General features: G+C 37.6%; 1 protein-coding gene across 1 annotated transcript; it reads left to right on the forward strand.

Moving 5' to 3' along the window:
* The first annotated feature begins 11,350 nt into the window (after positions 1-11,350).
* Positions 11,351-12,187, forward strand: LOC115981019. Its single transcript, XM_031103212.1, has 3 exons — positions 11,351-11,372; positions 11,564-11,592; positions 11,783-12,187. Exons 1-3 carry the CDS (start codon positions 11,351-11,353, stop codon positions 12,185-12,187), a joined length of 456 nt encoding a protein of 151 aa, XP_030959072.1.
* The last annotated feature ends 1,872 nt before the right edge of the window (positions 12,188-14,059 follow it).

A 14,059-nucleotide genomic window follows, 5' to 3' on the forward strand; every position in this document is an offset into this window, starting at 1 on the left:
AATGAGATTTTCAATCCATTCTCCACCCATGCTATTGTGTACATTGATGATGTACTCATTTTTTCAGAATCCCTGACTCAACATTGGAAACACCTTCGAGCATTCCTCAATACCATCAAGCTCAATGGTCTTGTTGTTTCATCCCCAAAGATCAAACTGTTCCAAACTAATGTCCGGTTCTTAGGTTTTAATATAAGACATGGCGTCATCAAACCCATAGATAGAGCCATTCACTTTGCAGAAAAGTTTCCAGATGAAATCCTAGATAAATCCTAGCTTCAGAGATTTCTAGGATCTCTTAATTACATTTATGATTTCTATCAAAATCTCAGACAAAAATTCAAACCTCTTTTTAATAGACTTGGGACCAATCCCCCTCCTTGGACCCTAACTCATACCACAGTTGTCCAAGAAATCAAAAAATATGTCAAGACACTTCCTTGTCTAGGAATTCCCTTAAAACATTCCTTCAAGATTGTCTAGACAGATGCCTCTAACATTGGTTATGGTGGCATTCTTCTTCAACGTGTCAGTCCCACTGCCCCTGAACAGATTGTCTGTTTCCATTCAGGAATTTGGACTCCCACTCATATTAATTATAGTACTATTAAGAAAGAAATTTTATCTATAGTGTTATGCATTTCAAAATTTAAAGTGATCTTTTGAATCAAAAGTTTTTAATAAGGATTGATTGTAAATCTGCAAAACATGCTTTAGAAAAAGATATTCAAAACATTGCATCAAAACAAATTTTTGCACGATAGCAAGCCATCCTTTCAGTTTTTGATTTTGACATTGAATTCATAGAAGGAACTCAAAATAGCATTCCTGACTTCCTAACCCATGAATTTTTGCAAAATCCAATCCAAGATGTTCGGGAAAAGACCCATACAACCCCAACCCCCAAAGTTGCCTAAACAGCAAATAACCAGTAGTACTAGTCAGGCAAAGAACCCTTGCCCTTTAGTACCTTTCTCTCTCAATCCAGCAAAGGCCATACCTGTGTCACCATCCATTGTTGCCAATCGTTATTTGGTGTCTACCATCCCAAAACCAAACTACGAAAGGCCCCATGGTCAACATAGTTACAGCTCTACCTTAGCTGCACCACCTCCCAAGTCAATCACCCCTTATACAGTTGAAGAACCTTTTGGCCTTATGATTCCCCAAAAGCCTTCCTCTTAGTCATCCAGAAAAGGAAGGTATCCTTACATTAGGAAGCCTTTCATCCAGCACATCTCCTATATTGAGCCACATCTGGTTCATATAACAAATCCCTTAGCCCTCACAATGGAAGTTTTGCCCCTAGAATGACATTACCTCCCAAAACACCTAGAGAAGAACATCAAGTTCTATAAGAGCATTCTCATCCAAGAAAAGTCTGCTCGAGTAGAAAATGTCATGAACAAGACAAACCCCTCAGAGGTCCTCTACCACAAGTTCATCATTACAGGATTTGTAAGTTGCAAGGATTGGGGACACCCCTCCTCACTCAAGACCCTTACAAACCTCAAGTCTCTCACAGGTTCAGAACTCCAGTATAGTTATTATGACTACATGGACATCTTTGAGAAAGTTCTATATTACCAGAATAAGAACTTTGACCATTCATGGTTCTTAATGTTTGATAAGAAATTCTCCAGCCCAATACCTTCATGGTTCCTTAAGTGGTGGGAGATGTTTGGCTCAATTCCACAGATCCTTCTAGAACCCCTTCAGGATGGTCTTAGGTACTTCGGCTCCAGAATTCAAACCTCTAGTCATGGTTCCCAGTTTCCAGCAATTCTGCATATGACGATCATGTACAAAATCCATTGGATTAGCATGTGAAACTATTCAATTAATAATAATCTCCTAGACAAAGAGTTTTCCGTAAAGTGGTGGGATAGTTTCAGGTTTGATTAGATCATCAGCTAGATTCACAGAGACTTTCCCCCTCCAGTTCAGAGAGCCATTGCTCGAAACACAAGATCCCAGTCAAGCCTAGACTCCGTCCAGATCGCTGGAAAATCTAGCAAGTAATTAAAAGATCTTGCTCAGCAGTTGCTCATCCAATCAGAGAAGTTAGAGTTAGAAGAAAAGAACTCTCCTACCTCTTCCGAAGCTTCAGTGAACCGCAATCCAGTTGATCCCTTTCAGGATTCTCAAGATCCTTATGATGGTTACAACTTGGATAGCGATTAGAATACTACTAGCTCTAGAACAACTATAGAATAGTCTTTGCAGTCCGGCTACAGTACCCGCACTCCACAAAGTCTCCATATAGTTCACTATTCATCCACAGAACCAGTCACTGTGCATAAACAGTATTCCAGAAAAGCAAGGGGACAAGTCACTATTCATGAACAGTAACAGTTACTGTTCATCAAATAGTGCCTGACAGAATCATTCAGAGTACTATTTGCTTTCGGTGGAAAAGAAATTCACCCTCAGTAAAAGCAATTTACTCTCCGTAATTTCAGCAATCTCTTGAAGAATCCAAGGCTTCCTCCAGCTATATAAGGAACCCTCAGTCTCATTCTTCAGCAGGTCTCATTGAGGTCTAGTTTAGACAACAACTTAAGAACCTTCCTTCTCTTTACAATCCTTAGTATTGTAAACAGATGGAAACCCTAGTTTACACTTGTAACACCTTTTTAGGTCTTCACATTTGTAACCAGATGGCCTCAGTCGGCCTCCCCCTTAAAAAATAATTAAATATGATAATAAAAATTTTACAATTATCTTATATGATCTTTCATTAAATGCATGACATTGAAAATTTTTCAAATGAATCAATTAGGATTGACATTTTATTTGATTTTTTTTTGAGAAACCAGCCAAGAAGGCTACTTTAATTAAAAGATGAAAAATCCGACAAATAACAGTTATACAGATCCGGAGGAATAGACTCCATCCAAACCAATAAAGGACTAGACAACCTAGCTCTCTTAGCCAAGGCATCAGCTAAAGCGTTACCTAGCCTACACACATGGGAGAAAGAAAAGCTCTGAAATGAGCTAGCAACAAATAAAATGGCATGAATAATATGACCACAAGACAAATGTAAAAGAAGTCTATTACTAATAGCTTGAATGGAAGACTTCGAACCACCCTCAAAGATAACATTATGAAGACCAAGTTCCCGAACAAAATGAACCGCATGCCTAGCTGCCAAAGTTTCAAGAGTAAAAACAGAATCTAGAATGGGAATTTGCTCTGCCAAAGCTGCAACCACCTCTCCATGCTTGTTCCGAATAGCCACTCTAATATCCGCTACCCTTAAATCCTCAAAAATTGCCCCATCAAAGTTTGCCTTCACAAAACCTGCACCAGAAGGCTTCCACCGAGGTCTCTGTGCACGAACCTTCTTGCTGGGACAGCGCTAGACCTATTGAAACTCCTGCAGATGATGACGCACTACACTAGTAACATTATTCTACAGCCAAACCACCTCTCCAACCCGCATCTTATTCCAGCGATTCCATAAAGTCCAGCAAGTCATCGCAAAAACTTCAGAATTCAGCGAGGAACAAAACACTAGCTCAAGCAGGTCCCTAAACAAATTGACCCTGGAAAATTCAGAAGGTAAAGACATGAAACAAGAACCCCACACCGAACCGATAGCCTTACAAGACCAAAGGGCATGAAGAACTGATTCCTCCCCTTCATGACAATGGTTACAAACTGAGGATGGAACAATTTTTTGCTTATGTAAATTAAGCATAGTCGGGATGGAATTTGTACAAGCACACCAAAGGAAAAATTTCACCTTATTTGGAATGTTTAACTTCCAAAGGCTGTTCCAAAACATTTTTTTCCCAGCTGTATTCGAAGATGAAGCCACCTCATTATCTTGCAAATCATATAGCAAATGGTAACTTGTACGAACCTGATACATACCAGTCCGAGAAGGAGGCCAAAAAAGAAAATCCTTCTAAGCAGAATGGCAAACCGGAATGGATTTTATCAGCTGCGCTTTAGAGGGTATGAAAATCGAGTCCACTAGATTTGTGTTCCACCATCGAAAGTCACTACCAATCAGCTGGTCCACTGTGGCTTCTTCTGACAAGACAGAAACAGGGGAAAGAACTCTTCCTGAGTGGGCACCAGGGAGCCAAGAACCTTTAAAAATCTTTACCGAGGACCCATCACCTATCCTCCACTGCGCACCTAGCAAAATCACCTTTTAGGCTTTGAGAATACTCCTCCAAGCATACAACCCCGAACCTGCCTTGGCATCAAAGATGGTACTCATAGGGAAATATTTCGCTTTGAACACTCTATAAAATAAGGAATCCATGTCATGGACCAACCTCCAAACCTACTTAGCTAACATGTCCTCATTAAACTTACCCAACTCCCAAAAACCAAAGTCCACTTTTGATTTTGGTTGACATAAAATATCCCACTTTTCCCAATGTATCTTTCTACGATCACCCCTTTGACCCCACCAAAATTTTCGAATCATAGCTTTGATATCATTACATAGCTTGACTGAAAGTTTAAAACAACTCATAGCAAAAGTGGGGATAGCTTGCACAACCGCTTTCAACAAAACTTCCCTACCCGCTTGAGAAAGTAATTTCTCCTTCCACCCCTGAAGCTTACCCCAAATCCTCTCTTTAATATAACTAAGGCTAGCCCACCTATTCTTCCCCACCACAGCCAGAAGCCCCAAGTAACGTTCATATTCCTTAATCTCAGGAACACCAGGTAGATTTTTAATGGCATTTTTTGACAAGAGAGAAACAAAATGTCCAAAGAATAGAGTGGTTTTACCTAGATATATCTTCTGACCCGAAGCAAGTTCATACTTCCGCAAAATATTTGGAATAGTCTAAACCTCCCTAAGCTCGACTCTACAAAAAAGGAGAGTATCATCTGCAAAAAAATAAATGAGATATCCGAGGACCATTACGACAAAGGGAAAAGCCTCCAATATCACCCGCTACCACAACTTGCTGGATTAAGTCGTTAAGACCTTGAAACACCAAAAGGAATAGATAGGGAGACAAAGGATCGCCCTGTCTAAGTCCCCTAGTAGGTTTAATATCACCATGAGGTTCCCCATTCACTAAGATAGAGTAAAAGAAAAAAATTGTGAATCAACTGAATCCAAAGGTCCTCAAAACCCACCTTCTCCATAAGTCGACACAAAAAATTTCCATTCTACACGGTCATACGCCTTACTCATATCAAGCTTCATAGCCATAAAACCCGATTTGCCCACCTTCTTATGCTTCAGATGATGGAGAGATTCAAAAGCCACAAGAATATTATCAGAAATCGCCTTATCGAATTGGAAGGCACTTTGAGATTCATAAATAATATCTGGAAACAATTTCTTTAGCCTATTTGCCAAAACCTTTGACACATGCTTATACAAGATATTACATAAGGCAATAGGGCGAAACTCCGTAACTTGTTAAGGGCATTTTACTTTAGGAACTAAAGTAATATAAGTATGGTTAAAAGATGGACAAATACTACCTGAATTAAGCCATGTCAAAAATACTTTCACCACATCCCCACCAATTGTATCCCAGTAATGTTGGTAAAAAATAGGAGGCAAACTATCAAGTCCAGGTGCCTTTAAAGGCGAGATCTACTTTAAAGCCACATTAACCTCACTTTTTGTGAAATCAGCCAACAAATAATGGTTCATCTCCTGAGTCACTACCCGAGGAGTAGCAACCAATACATCATCCATATTGCCTATATTAGGATCATCTAATTGAAATAAAGAAGTAAAGTAATTCACAAACAAAGTGGCTATCTGATGCTTCCCTTCACACCAACTACCATCCTCCCTTTGAAGTTTCAAGATCTCATTCTGCCTAAAATGATGCGAAGCCCTACTATGGAAAAATTTTGAGTTTTGATCACCATCCTTCAACCATGCTTTCTTCACCCTTTGCTGCCATAATTTCTCTTCTTGCACCAACAAAGTCCGTAACTCCTCCTTAAGAGATAGAATTAGATCCGGCTGACTTCTCCCATTATGCACGGCCTTAGTTTCAACATCCCTTAAACTTTTTCAAATAAGGGCAAGCTGTTTCGTAATGTTGCTAAAGGAATTTCTACTCCGTTGCTTCAAACCTGCCTGAATCCTCTCCAATTTTGTCTTGACCGAAACTAAAGGAGACATACAGCCCTGAACTGAACTCCACACCCCTTCCACAGTCACATGGTAGCCTTCATCTTGCAACCAAACTTGTTCAAATCGCCAAGGTTTATTATGCCTAATAGGGATACCCAAAGGATGAACAACTATGGGCTCATGGTCAAAACATCCACACTCTAAATGAGAAACCTTTGAAGCCGGAAATAAAGCCTCCCAATCCCCATTTGCAACAGCTCTATCAAGTCATTCCCAAACTATATCACCTCACATCACATTCTTGTGCCAAGTAAACTTATTACCTATAAAACCAAGATCCCGGAATCCACAATCGTCAATCATGTCTCTAAATTCTTGCATCTAAAATAAGGGCTGAGGCCTTCCACCCATCTTCTCATGAGACTTAAGAATCTCGTTAAAATCTCCTGCACATAACCAGGGAAATTTAAAGTGGGCATTCAAACTACAAAGGAGGTTCCAAGAAATATGGTGATTTGAAGTTTAAGGAGCACCATAAAACCCAGTGAACCTCCAAGTATTTTCCCTACCCTCATTAATAATGGCATCCACATGATTAAGAGAAGAGGAAACCACCCTAAGTTGAACATCCATCCTCCATAAGAGCACCAACCCACCTCCCTGATTTACCTTGGAAACAACATGCATATTCCCAAAATTCAAATTCTTCAAAAAAAACTTTTAGCCTTACTTCTACTAGCCATGTTTCAGCTACAAACACAACAGTAGGATCTTGTGCCCGAATTAAATCACTGAGCTCTTGAACTGTCTGGGGTTCCTAAGCCCTCGACAGTTCCAACAAAGAAGACTCATGGCTCTTGGTGGAGCTGGACACCAGCCTCCGCCATTAACAAATCACCATCTTTTTCTTTTTGGGAAACCACTCTCCTCTTCCTTGGTAACCCTTCAAGAGCAATTTCCTCGCTAGGATGTTTTACTGAAGCTCGACCGGATTCGATAGAGATGACAAAATCAGAAACCGTTCTCACAATCCTTCTTCATCTTGTAGAAACCACCTTACCACCACTCGAAAGAGAACCTGAATCAGAAACATCACCAGAAACAACTAAAGAATTGTTAGGTGTAGAAAAACAATTTAAATTTATGTCACAGTGAGTAAAGGAATGAGCCAAATCACTCCTCATATCTTGTCCGAAAGGAATAACCACATTTAGCCCGGCACTAGTAGGTGCATCACCATCATTTGTGTCAAAGCAAGAAAGCCCACGATCAATCTCATCTATTTGATTTTCAAGAAACTCTCCCTGTACAACCGGAGGCACAGAACTTAAGCTAGGAAACTGTACTTCAGCTAGGCCACGTGTTTCATGTATTGACTCACCCCCCTCCCCCAACAAAGAATCATCTCTGATCAATGAACCCGAATGAGTTTGCAACCCCTCCTTACTGTCCATAACATCCGGAAGCTGCACTTGAACTGTTGCCGGAGGAGCAGAATGAACAGGCCTAAGTACTACCAGATCAGTACTCACCTCCGTAGCTGGTGAACCCCATGCAAAATTCTTCTTTTTGATCTCATAAAACCCAGGTACTACCACCATTGATTGCTTGGGATTTGGAGTAAAGGAAGCCCACAACCATGGACTATACTCTTGATCACCAGCCTTCAAAGTACCATCGCTATTGATCCAAACCTCACCATCCCTATCACTATGAGTTAAGCACCCACATCAATAACAAATGTTTGGCAATCTTTCATACTTGAAATTGACCCACACTTCACCCCCATCCTCCAAGGATAAAACCCAACCACAGCACAACGGAAGAGAGATATCAATTAAGACCCTTACACGCATAAAGTTTTCCCCTTCCATCTCATTAGTAGAGGTAGTGCGATCAACAACTCCAACCACATCACAAATCTCTTCTGCAACCCTTTGATTCAAATAGTGAAACGGGATGTCATGAATTTGAACCCAAATTGCCGTCCATGAAAAACTCAACTCATGAACCGGCGAATTATTCTCAAACCTCTGCAACACCACTAAGTGCTTGTCGAAGCTCCAATGTTCACTCGCAAAGATCTTCTCAACTTCCTTCTTATTATCAAAGACAAATAGAAGGATGTGATCACCCACATTTTGAACTTTAAATCCATTTATAGCTCTCCACAAAGGACTAAAAGTCCTAATAACAGCATCTATATTCAGGGCTCGGTTTGTCAAAACTTCGCTGCAATAAAAAATTCCTTCGAGCTCTGTTCTTTGTTCAGACTTGCCTTTCCCCCCTCCCTATCATTCAACGACATGTTACTCCAATGTTTAGTAAGAGACTCCATGCTTGAACAAAAAAACTCACAGTAGCAAAAAATAAATAAATCAAAAATCAAACTGGCTTAAACTATCCAAACTACGTGTAACCTGATCACCTAACAAAACCCTACAGCCACAAAAACTACAACCACAAACCACACAAGAACCCCACCCGCCTAAAGTTAACCCAAGTTACCCTAGGAACCAACAATCCTATCTGAGAAGGAACAAACTTCTACCGCCTACGACAAGTTTGGAAGCCCCAAGCGGCCCTAGCACAAAGAAACCCTAGCTCTCGACATTTTATTCAATTTTAATAACTCATTTCAAGGACCAATCAAAATCAATTAAGTTTTTTTTTTTTTTTTTTAATTTATTTAAAACAAACTCAACTTTCATTTAATGAAGAGATAAGAAATCATAGTACAGTGCTTCCCAAGCTGGTGGAGGAGTGTTCTCCATCCAAAACATATCCTTGGCTATATTCCTAGCATACCTAGCCAAAGAATGGGCCAAAGTATTTGCACTCCATTTTACACTGTTAACATTCATCCAGCGAAGTCCATGAGCAAGAGTTTGAATGTCCTTAATAACATGGCATAACTGAGACTAGTTTACACCAGTGGAAGAGATGGAGCCCATGACATTGTCGTTGTCCCATTCAATAACCAATTCTAAAAACTTGCATCAATAGTAAACTCCAAAATTTTTTTGCATTCCAAAATTTCAGCCTTCTCACTATCTACCACGGGTGGACCCTTAGCTGACATAACCACCATCACCTCTCCTTTTTCATTCCAGTTCATTGCACCGAATGTTAGAATTATGTGCCCTTAAAAACAATACTATGCATTTTTATTTGATGATAAAATTTTATTTTCACATTCATAACTTTTATAGGTATATTTCATTGTTTAAATGTGGCATATGATGTCACCTCCGTAGGGAAAATCATGTTAATGGTTAAGGAACCAAAGACAAGGAGTAATGATTTTTCATATATTATTAAATTGTTCTAGGCTGTGGATATTAATTGAATATTACCACTAAAGCCTACACTTGTTGTGCTGCTATATGATAGGATGATTTACTCCATCATTGAAGTAATGACTTTAAGCAAACAAGTGGGTGTAATGTAACAAGTACATACACTGAATTGGATCCGATCAAGGACACCTTATGGAGTGATCATTGTTAATTAAAAGGTTGTTCTATCACAATTTTTCTATTGTCCTCAAACATGAGAGGTTTATGTATATTTATTTATTATGCACATAACTTCGACAATGTCAACTGGCGATACCAATTTTAAAGGCTATATACAGACACATTGGGTTATGTGTGTAATGAGTAAAATATATAAATGCTTAACAATGAATCCACCAGTCTCTGAAGAAGATAGTATATTCAGTTGATTTTCATATTGAAATTGGACTCAAAACAAAACCAGTCGATGACATTTTTCAAAAAATGTTTTTTTTATATATAATATTGTATATATATATATATATATTTAAAGAGTTTTTAAATATATTTTGGAGTCCAATAGAAATTATGAACTCAAGAAATTAAGGGTCACATAAGCTAGGGACATGACAGTGATGTTTATCTAGTCCTAGTGGCTTGTGGGAATATAGTATGGTGGAAGGACATAGATATAAAATTGTATGAAATGAGACATCATTTCTAATTCTCTAATCTTCAGGGGTCAATTGCAATGTGTTGATGGACATTATTGCAATCTGTAGAAGTTCAGATATTTTCTTGATATGGTTGAGAAAATTAAGAAATAATTTTGGAAAGAGTTTCAAGATAAGTCAATAACGTTCAAAAGGTTATTGATAAAATCCTATGACTGAAGATTAGGATCCCTTAAGGATCCCACGTCCAATCTCTCTCTAGGGTTTTAGAAGTCTACTATAAAATAAGATTTTATAATATCATATTTAGTGGTTGGCCATCAGAACTACTGTGTGATACTGCAGTCTTCTGAAAACTCAAAAGAAATAGAGAGAGACGTGAATACCTTGGGAGGCAACACGCTTGGGTTGCTAAAAGAGGTACGCAATTTTGTTCTATTTAGAATCCATGGTTGTGTGGTACAATGATCTTTAAATGAAAATATGATTTTTTTTTTTTTTTTTATATTGCTTCCGCAAAAGTTATCAGTTGTATCAGAGCAAACCACAATTAATCATGGATTTTAAATTGTTATTTAATATCAGTATGTTTGCTGAGATTTTTCCTATATGCCGTGATTGATATATATGTGATATGTTAATTGTTTTTATTCGGAGAAGTGGCATATTGATATATGTGCTATAATTGATATTCGGAGAAGTGGCATATTGATATAATCTTGAGTTGTGCGTCGTAGTGCTATAAGCCTATAATTGCTTTGTAGATTGTGTTTTATGGTTTCATGTGTATGCTTTATAGATTGTCTTTAATGCTTTATAGATTGTCTTTTATGAACCAATATACATGTATATGTGCTTATCTGTGTAACCCATATTGATATATATTGGTTCATTGACTCACCTTTTTATGTTGATAAAACCTTGAGTATTACCGAATTGAGGTATTGAATCTCAATTGGTGGGAGTTGTGTCAGATACATAAAGAATGATTTTTAGTGCATTGACTCACGTTACAGTTGCATCCCAGTACTAATATATATTAAGTGCTAAATAGGATTATTTTATAGAATAATTCCTATGGCCCTCCATTGTCGGTGAATAAAGGTTCTATTAAATTAAAATTTTGTTAAAGCCAAAAGGATAGACTTGATTTTGGTTTAGTAGTTCCTCTTGTTTACTTCTTGGGAAGACAGGTGTGTGCATGACTGGTGGGAGTGTGGCTAAAATAGCAACATAATCATACTAGTACATATATCACACTCAGATAATGGTTTTCACTTGTCCAAATAAACATGACCACTAAAATAGTGTAAAACATGTTTGATTTTGAGGCCAAAAGTAAATCGGGAGTCATAGATAAATTAAATTAATATTAGAAACATGAGATGAAATTATGATGAATAGTATCTATTTGCCTTTATATGGTGTGCACAGTATATTTCAAAAGAAATTATTGGAGCATGCAAGGTAAGGGTTCCCGATGCCCACTTCAAACTATTTATGAATATAATTGTTATATTCTATTCTAGGAATCTATGATATTTTGTTCTTGTGGGAGGTACCATTAGTTATTCAAAAACCTGAATATGATGGATATATGTATGTGAAAATATTATTTTATATTATTTTGTAGGTTCATTATGACCAATTTTAATCCCTTAGCTAAGATTTTGGATGAAAATCGATTGTCTGGACCAAACTATGTAGATTAGAAAAATAACCTAATCATTTTTCTTACTGCTGACAAGATAGCTCATGTCATTAATACTGAGGCACCAGAACTTGCTTTAGCTGATGCCAATAAGGCGCAAAGAAATGCATTTAATAAGTGGCATGAGGCTGATGAAATGGCTAAATGCTACATAATGGCCTCTATGACCAATGTGTTGCAAAAACAATGCCAATGCCTAGTTATAGCACCAGATATGATGCTGCACCTCAAAGAGATGTTTGGAGAACAAAGCAGAAGTGCACGACAAACTGCTATGAAAAATCTCATGTCCACCAAAATGGTGGAAGGAACTCTAGTTCGGGAACATGTCCTGAAGATGATGATTTCTTTCATCCATGAACTGGATATGCTTAGTGCAGAAATTGATAGTGAGACCCAAGTTGATGCGATCCTAGCATCTTTACCTGATTCTTTTAATTAGTTTATCATGAACTATAACATGAATAAGATGGTAGTGACATTGTCAGAGCTGCTCAATATGTTGAAAGCAGCTGAGGATCTCATCAAGAAAGAAAAGCCTACTGTAATGTTGGCTGAAAAATCGGATACTTCTCTTAAGTTGAAGCCTAGGGGTAAGAACTTAAAGAGAAAAGGGTCTTAGTCATTCAATAAGGCTCAAGGTGACAAAGTGAATAAGGACACTGAGAAAAAGAAAGCAAAAGGAAATTGTTTTCATTGTGGTAAGCCTAGTCATTGGAAGAGAAACTATTGCCATTATTTGGCTTCTTTAAAGAATGACAAACTTGCAGATGGTATGCCTAATTTGCTCGTTATTGAAACAAATGTAATGGATGGTCCATTTGATTTTTGGTGTGTAGATTCTGGTACAATCTCACACATTTGCAATGTGTTGCAGGGGTTCAAGGAAACTCGAAGGCTAAATGAGGGGGAGGTGATCCTAAAGATGGGTCTGGTAAAACTGTTGTAGCCATTGCCATTGGAACCTTTTATTTAGAATTATCTTCTAGTAGAACACTTGTCTTAGAAGATTGCTTATATGTGCCAAAAGTGCAAAGAAATTTAGTTTCAGTTTCAAAACTTGGTTGTTCAGGATATTCATTTCTTTTTACTTCTAAACTTCTTGTTAAGTTTAATAATAAATTTGTAACTTCTGGCATTTTACAAGATGGTCTTTATTTTTTGAGTTCTATTGATAATTCTATTAATTGTGTTAAGAATGATATTGCTACCAGTGTGTTATCTCTTAAAAGAAAAAGAGATGTTAATCCTACCTATCTGTGACACTTAAGGCTTATTCATATCAATATTGATCGAATCAATAAATTGGTAAGCGATGGGCCATTGAATCTTTTGAAGGTAGAGCCTTATCCAATTTGTGAGCCTTGCTTACAAGGGAAAATGACCAAAAGTCCCTTTACAGGAAAGGGAGCTAGAGCCACTGATGTATTAGGATTAATACACACTGATGTTTGTGATCCTATGAATCACATGGCAAGAGGTGGTTTTTATTACTTCATTACTTTTATTGATGATTATTCTAGGTATGGTTATTTGTACCTAATGAAACATAAATCTGAATCCTTTGAAAAGTTCAAAGAATTTCGTAATGAGGTTGAGAAACAAGCTGGAAAATGCATAAAAGTTCTTCACTCTGATAAAGAAGGAGAATACCTCTTGGATCAATTTAAGGAATATCTAAAAGAAAATGGGATTATTTCTCAATTGACTCCCCCTACCAGACCTCAACATAATGGTGTAGCTAAAATAAGAAATAGAACCTTATTAGATATGGTTCGTTCTATGATGAGCATGTCAGAGTTGCCAATTTCATTTTGGGGTTATGTTTTGGAGATTGCTATTTATTTATTAAATAGAGTCCCTACCAAATCAGTTCCTAATACCCCATATGAGTTATGGACTGGTAAGAAACCAAGTCTAAATCACTTAAAGATATGGGGTTGTCCAGCACATGTTAGAAAGTCTAATATGGATAAGCTAGGACTTAGGAGTGGTAGATGTTTATTTGTTGGCTAAATGTCTACTGGTTTCTATTTTTACAATCCTAGTGAGCAAAAAGTGTTTGTGAGCAGGAATGCTATTTTTCTTGAGGAAGATTATAGCTTAAATGAAAGTATAACAAAAGTTTCTCTTGATGAACAAACTGATAACCCAATGGCTGAGTTGAATGAGAATAATGAAGAGCAAGTAATAGTGCCTACTAAACCAAGCAAAATACAAGAAACTCGACATAGTAAAAGGACTATCAGGCCTCCAGTTAGACTCATTTTGTTAAATGAGATTTATCTAATAGAGTCAGAGGAGCATGATAATG

Source organism: Quercus lobata, chromosome 3, assembly GCF_001633185.2.
Source record: "Quercus lobata isolate SW786 chromosome 3, ValleyOak3.0 Primary Assembly, whole genome shotgun sequence".
Taxonomy (NCBI): Eukaryota; Viridiplantae; Streptophyta; class Magnoliopsida; order Fagales; family Fagaceae; genus Quercus; species Quercus lobata.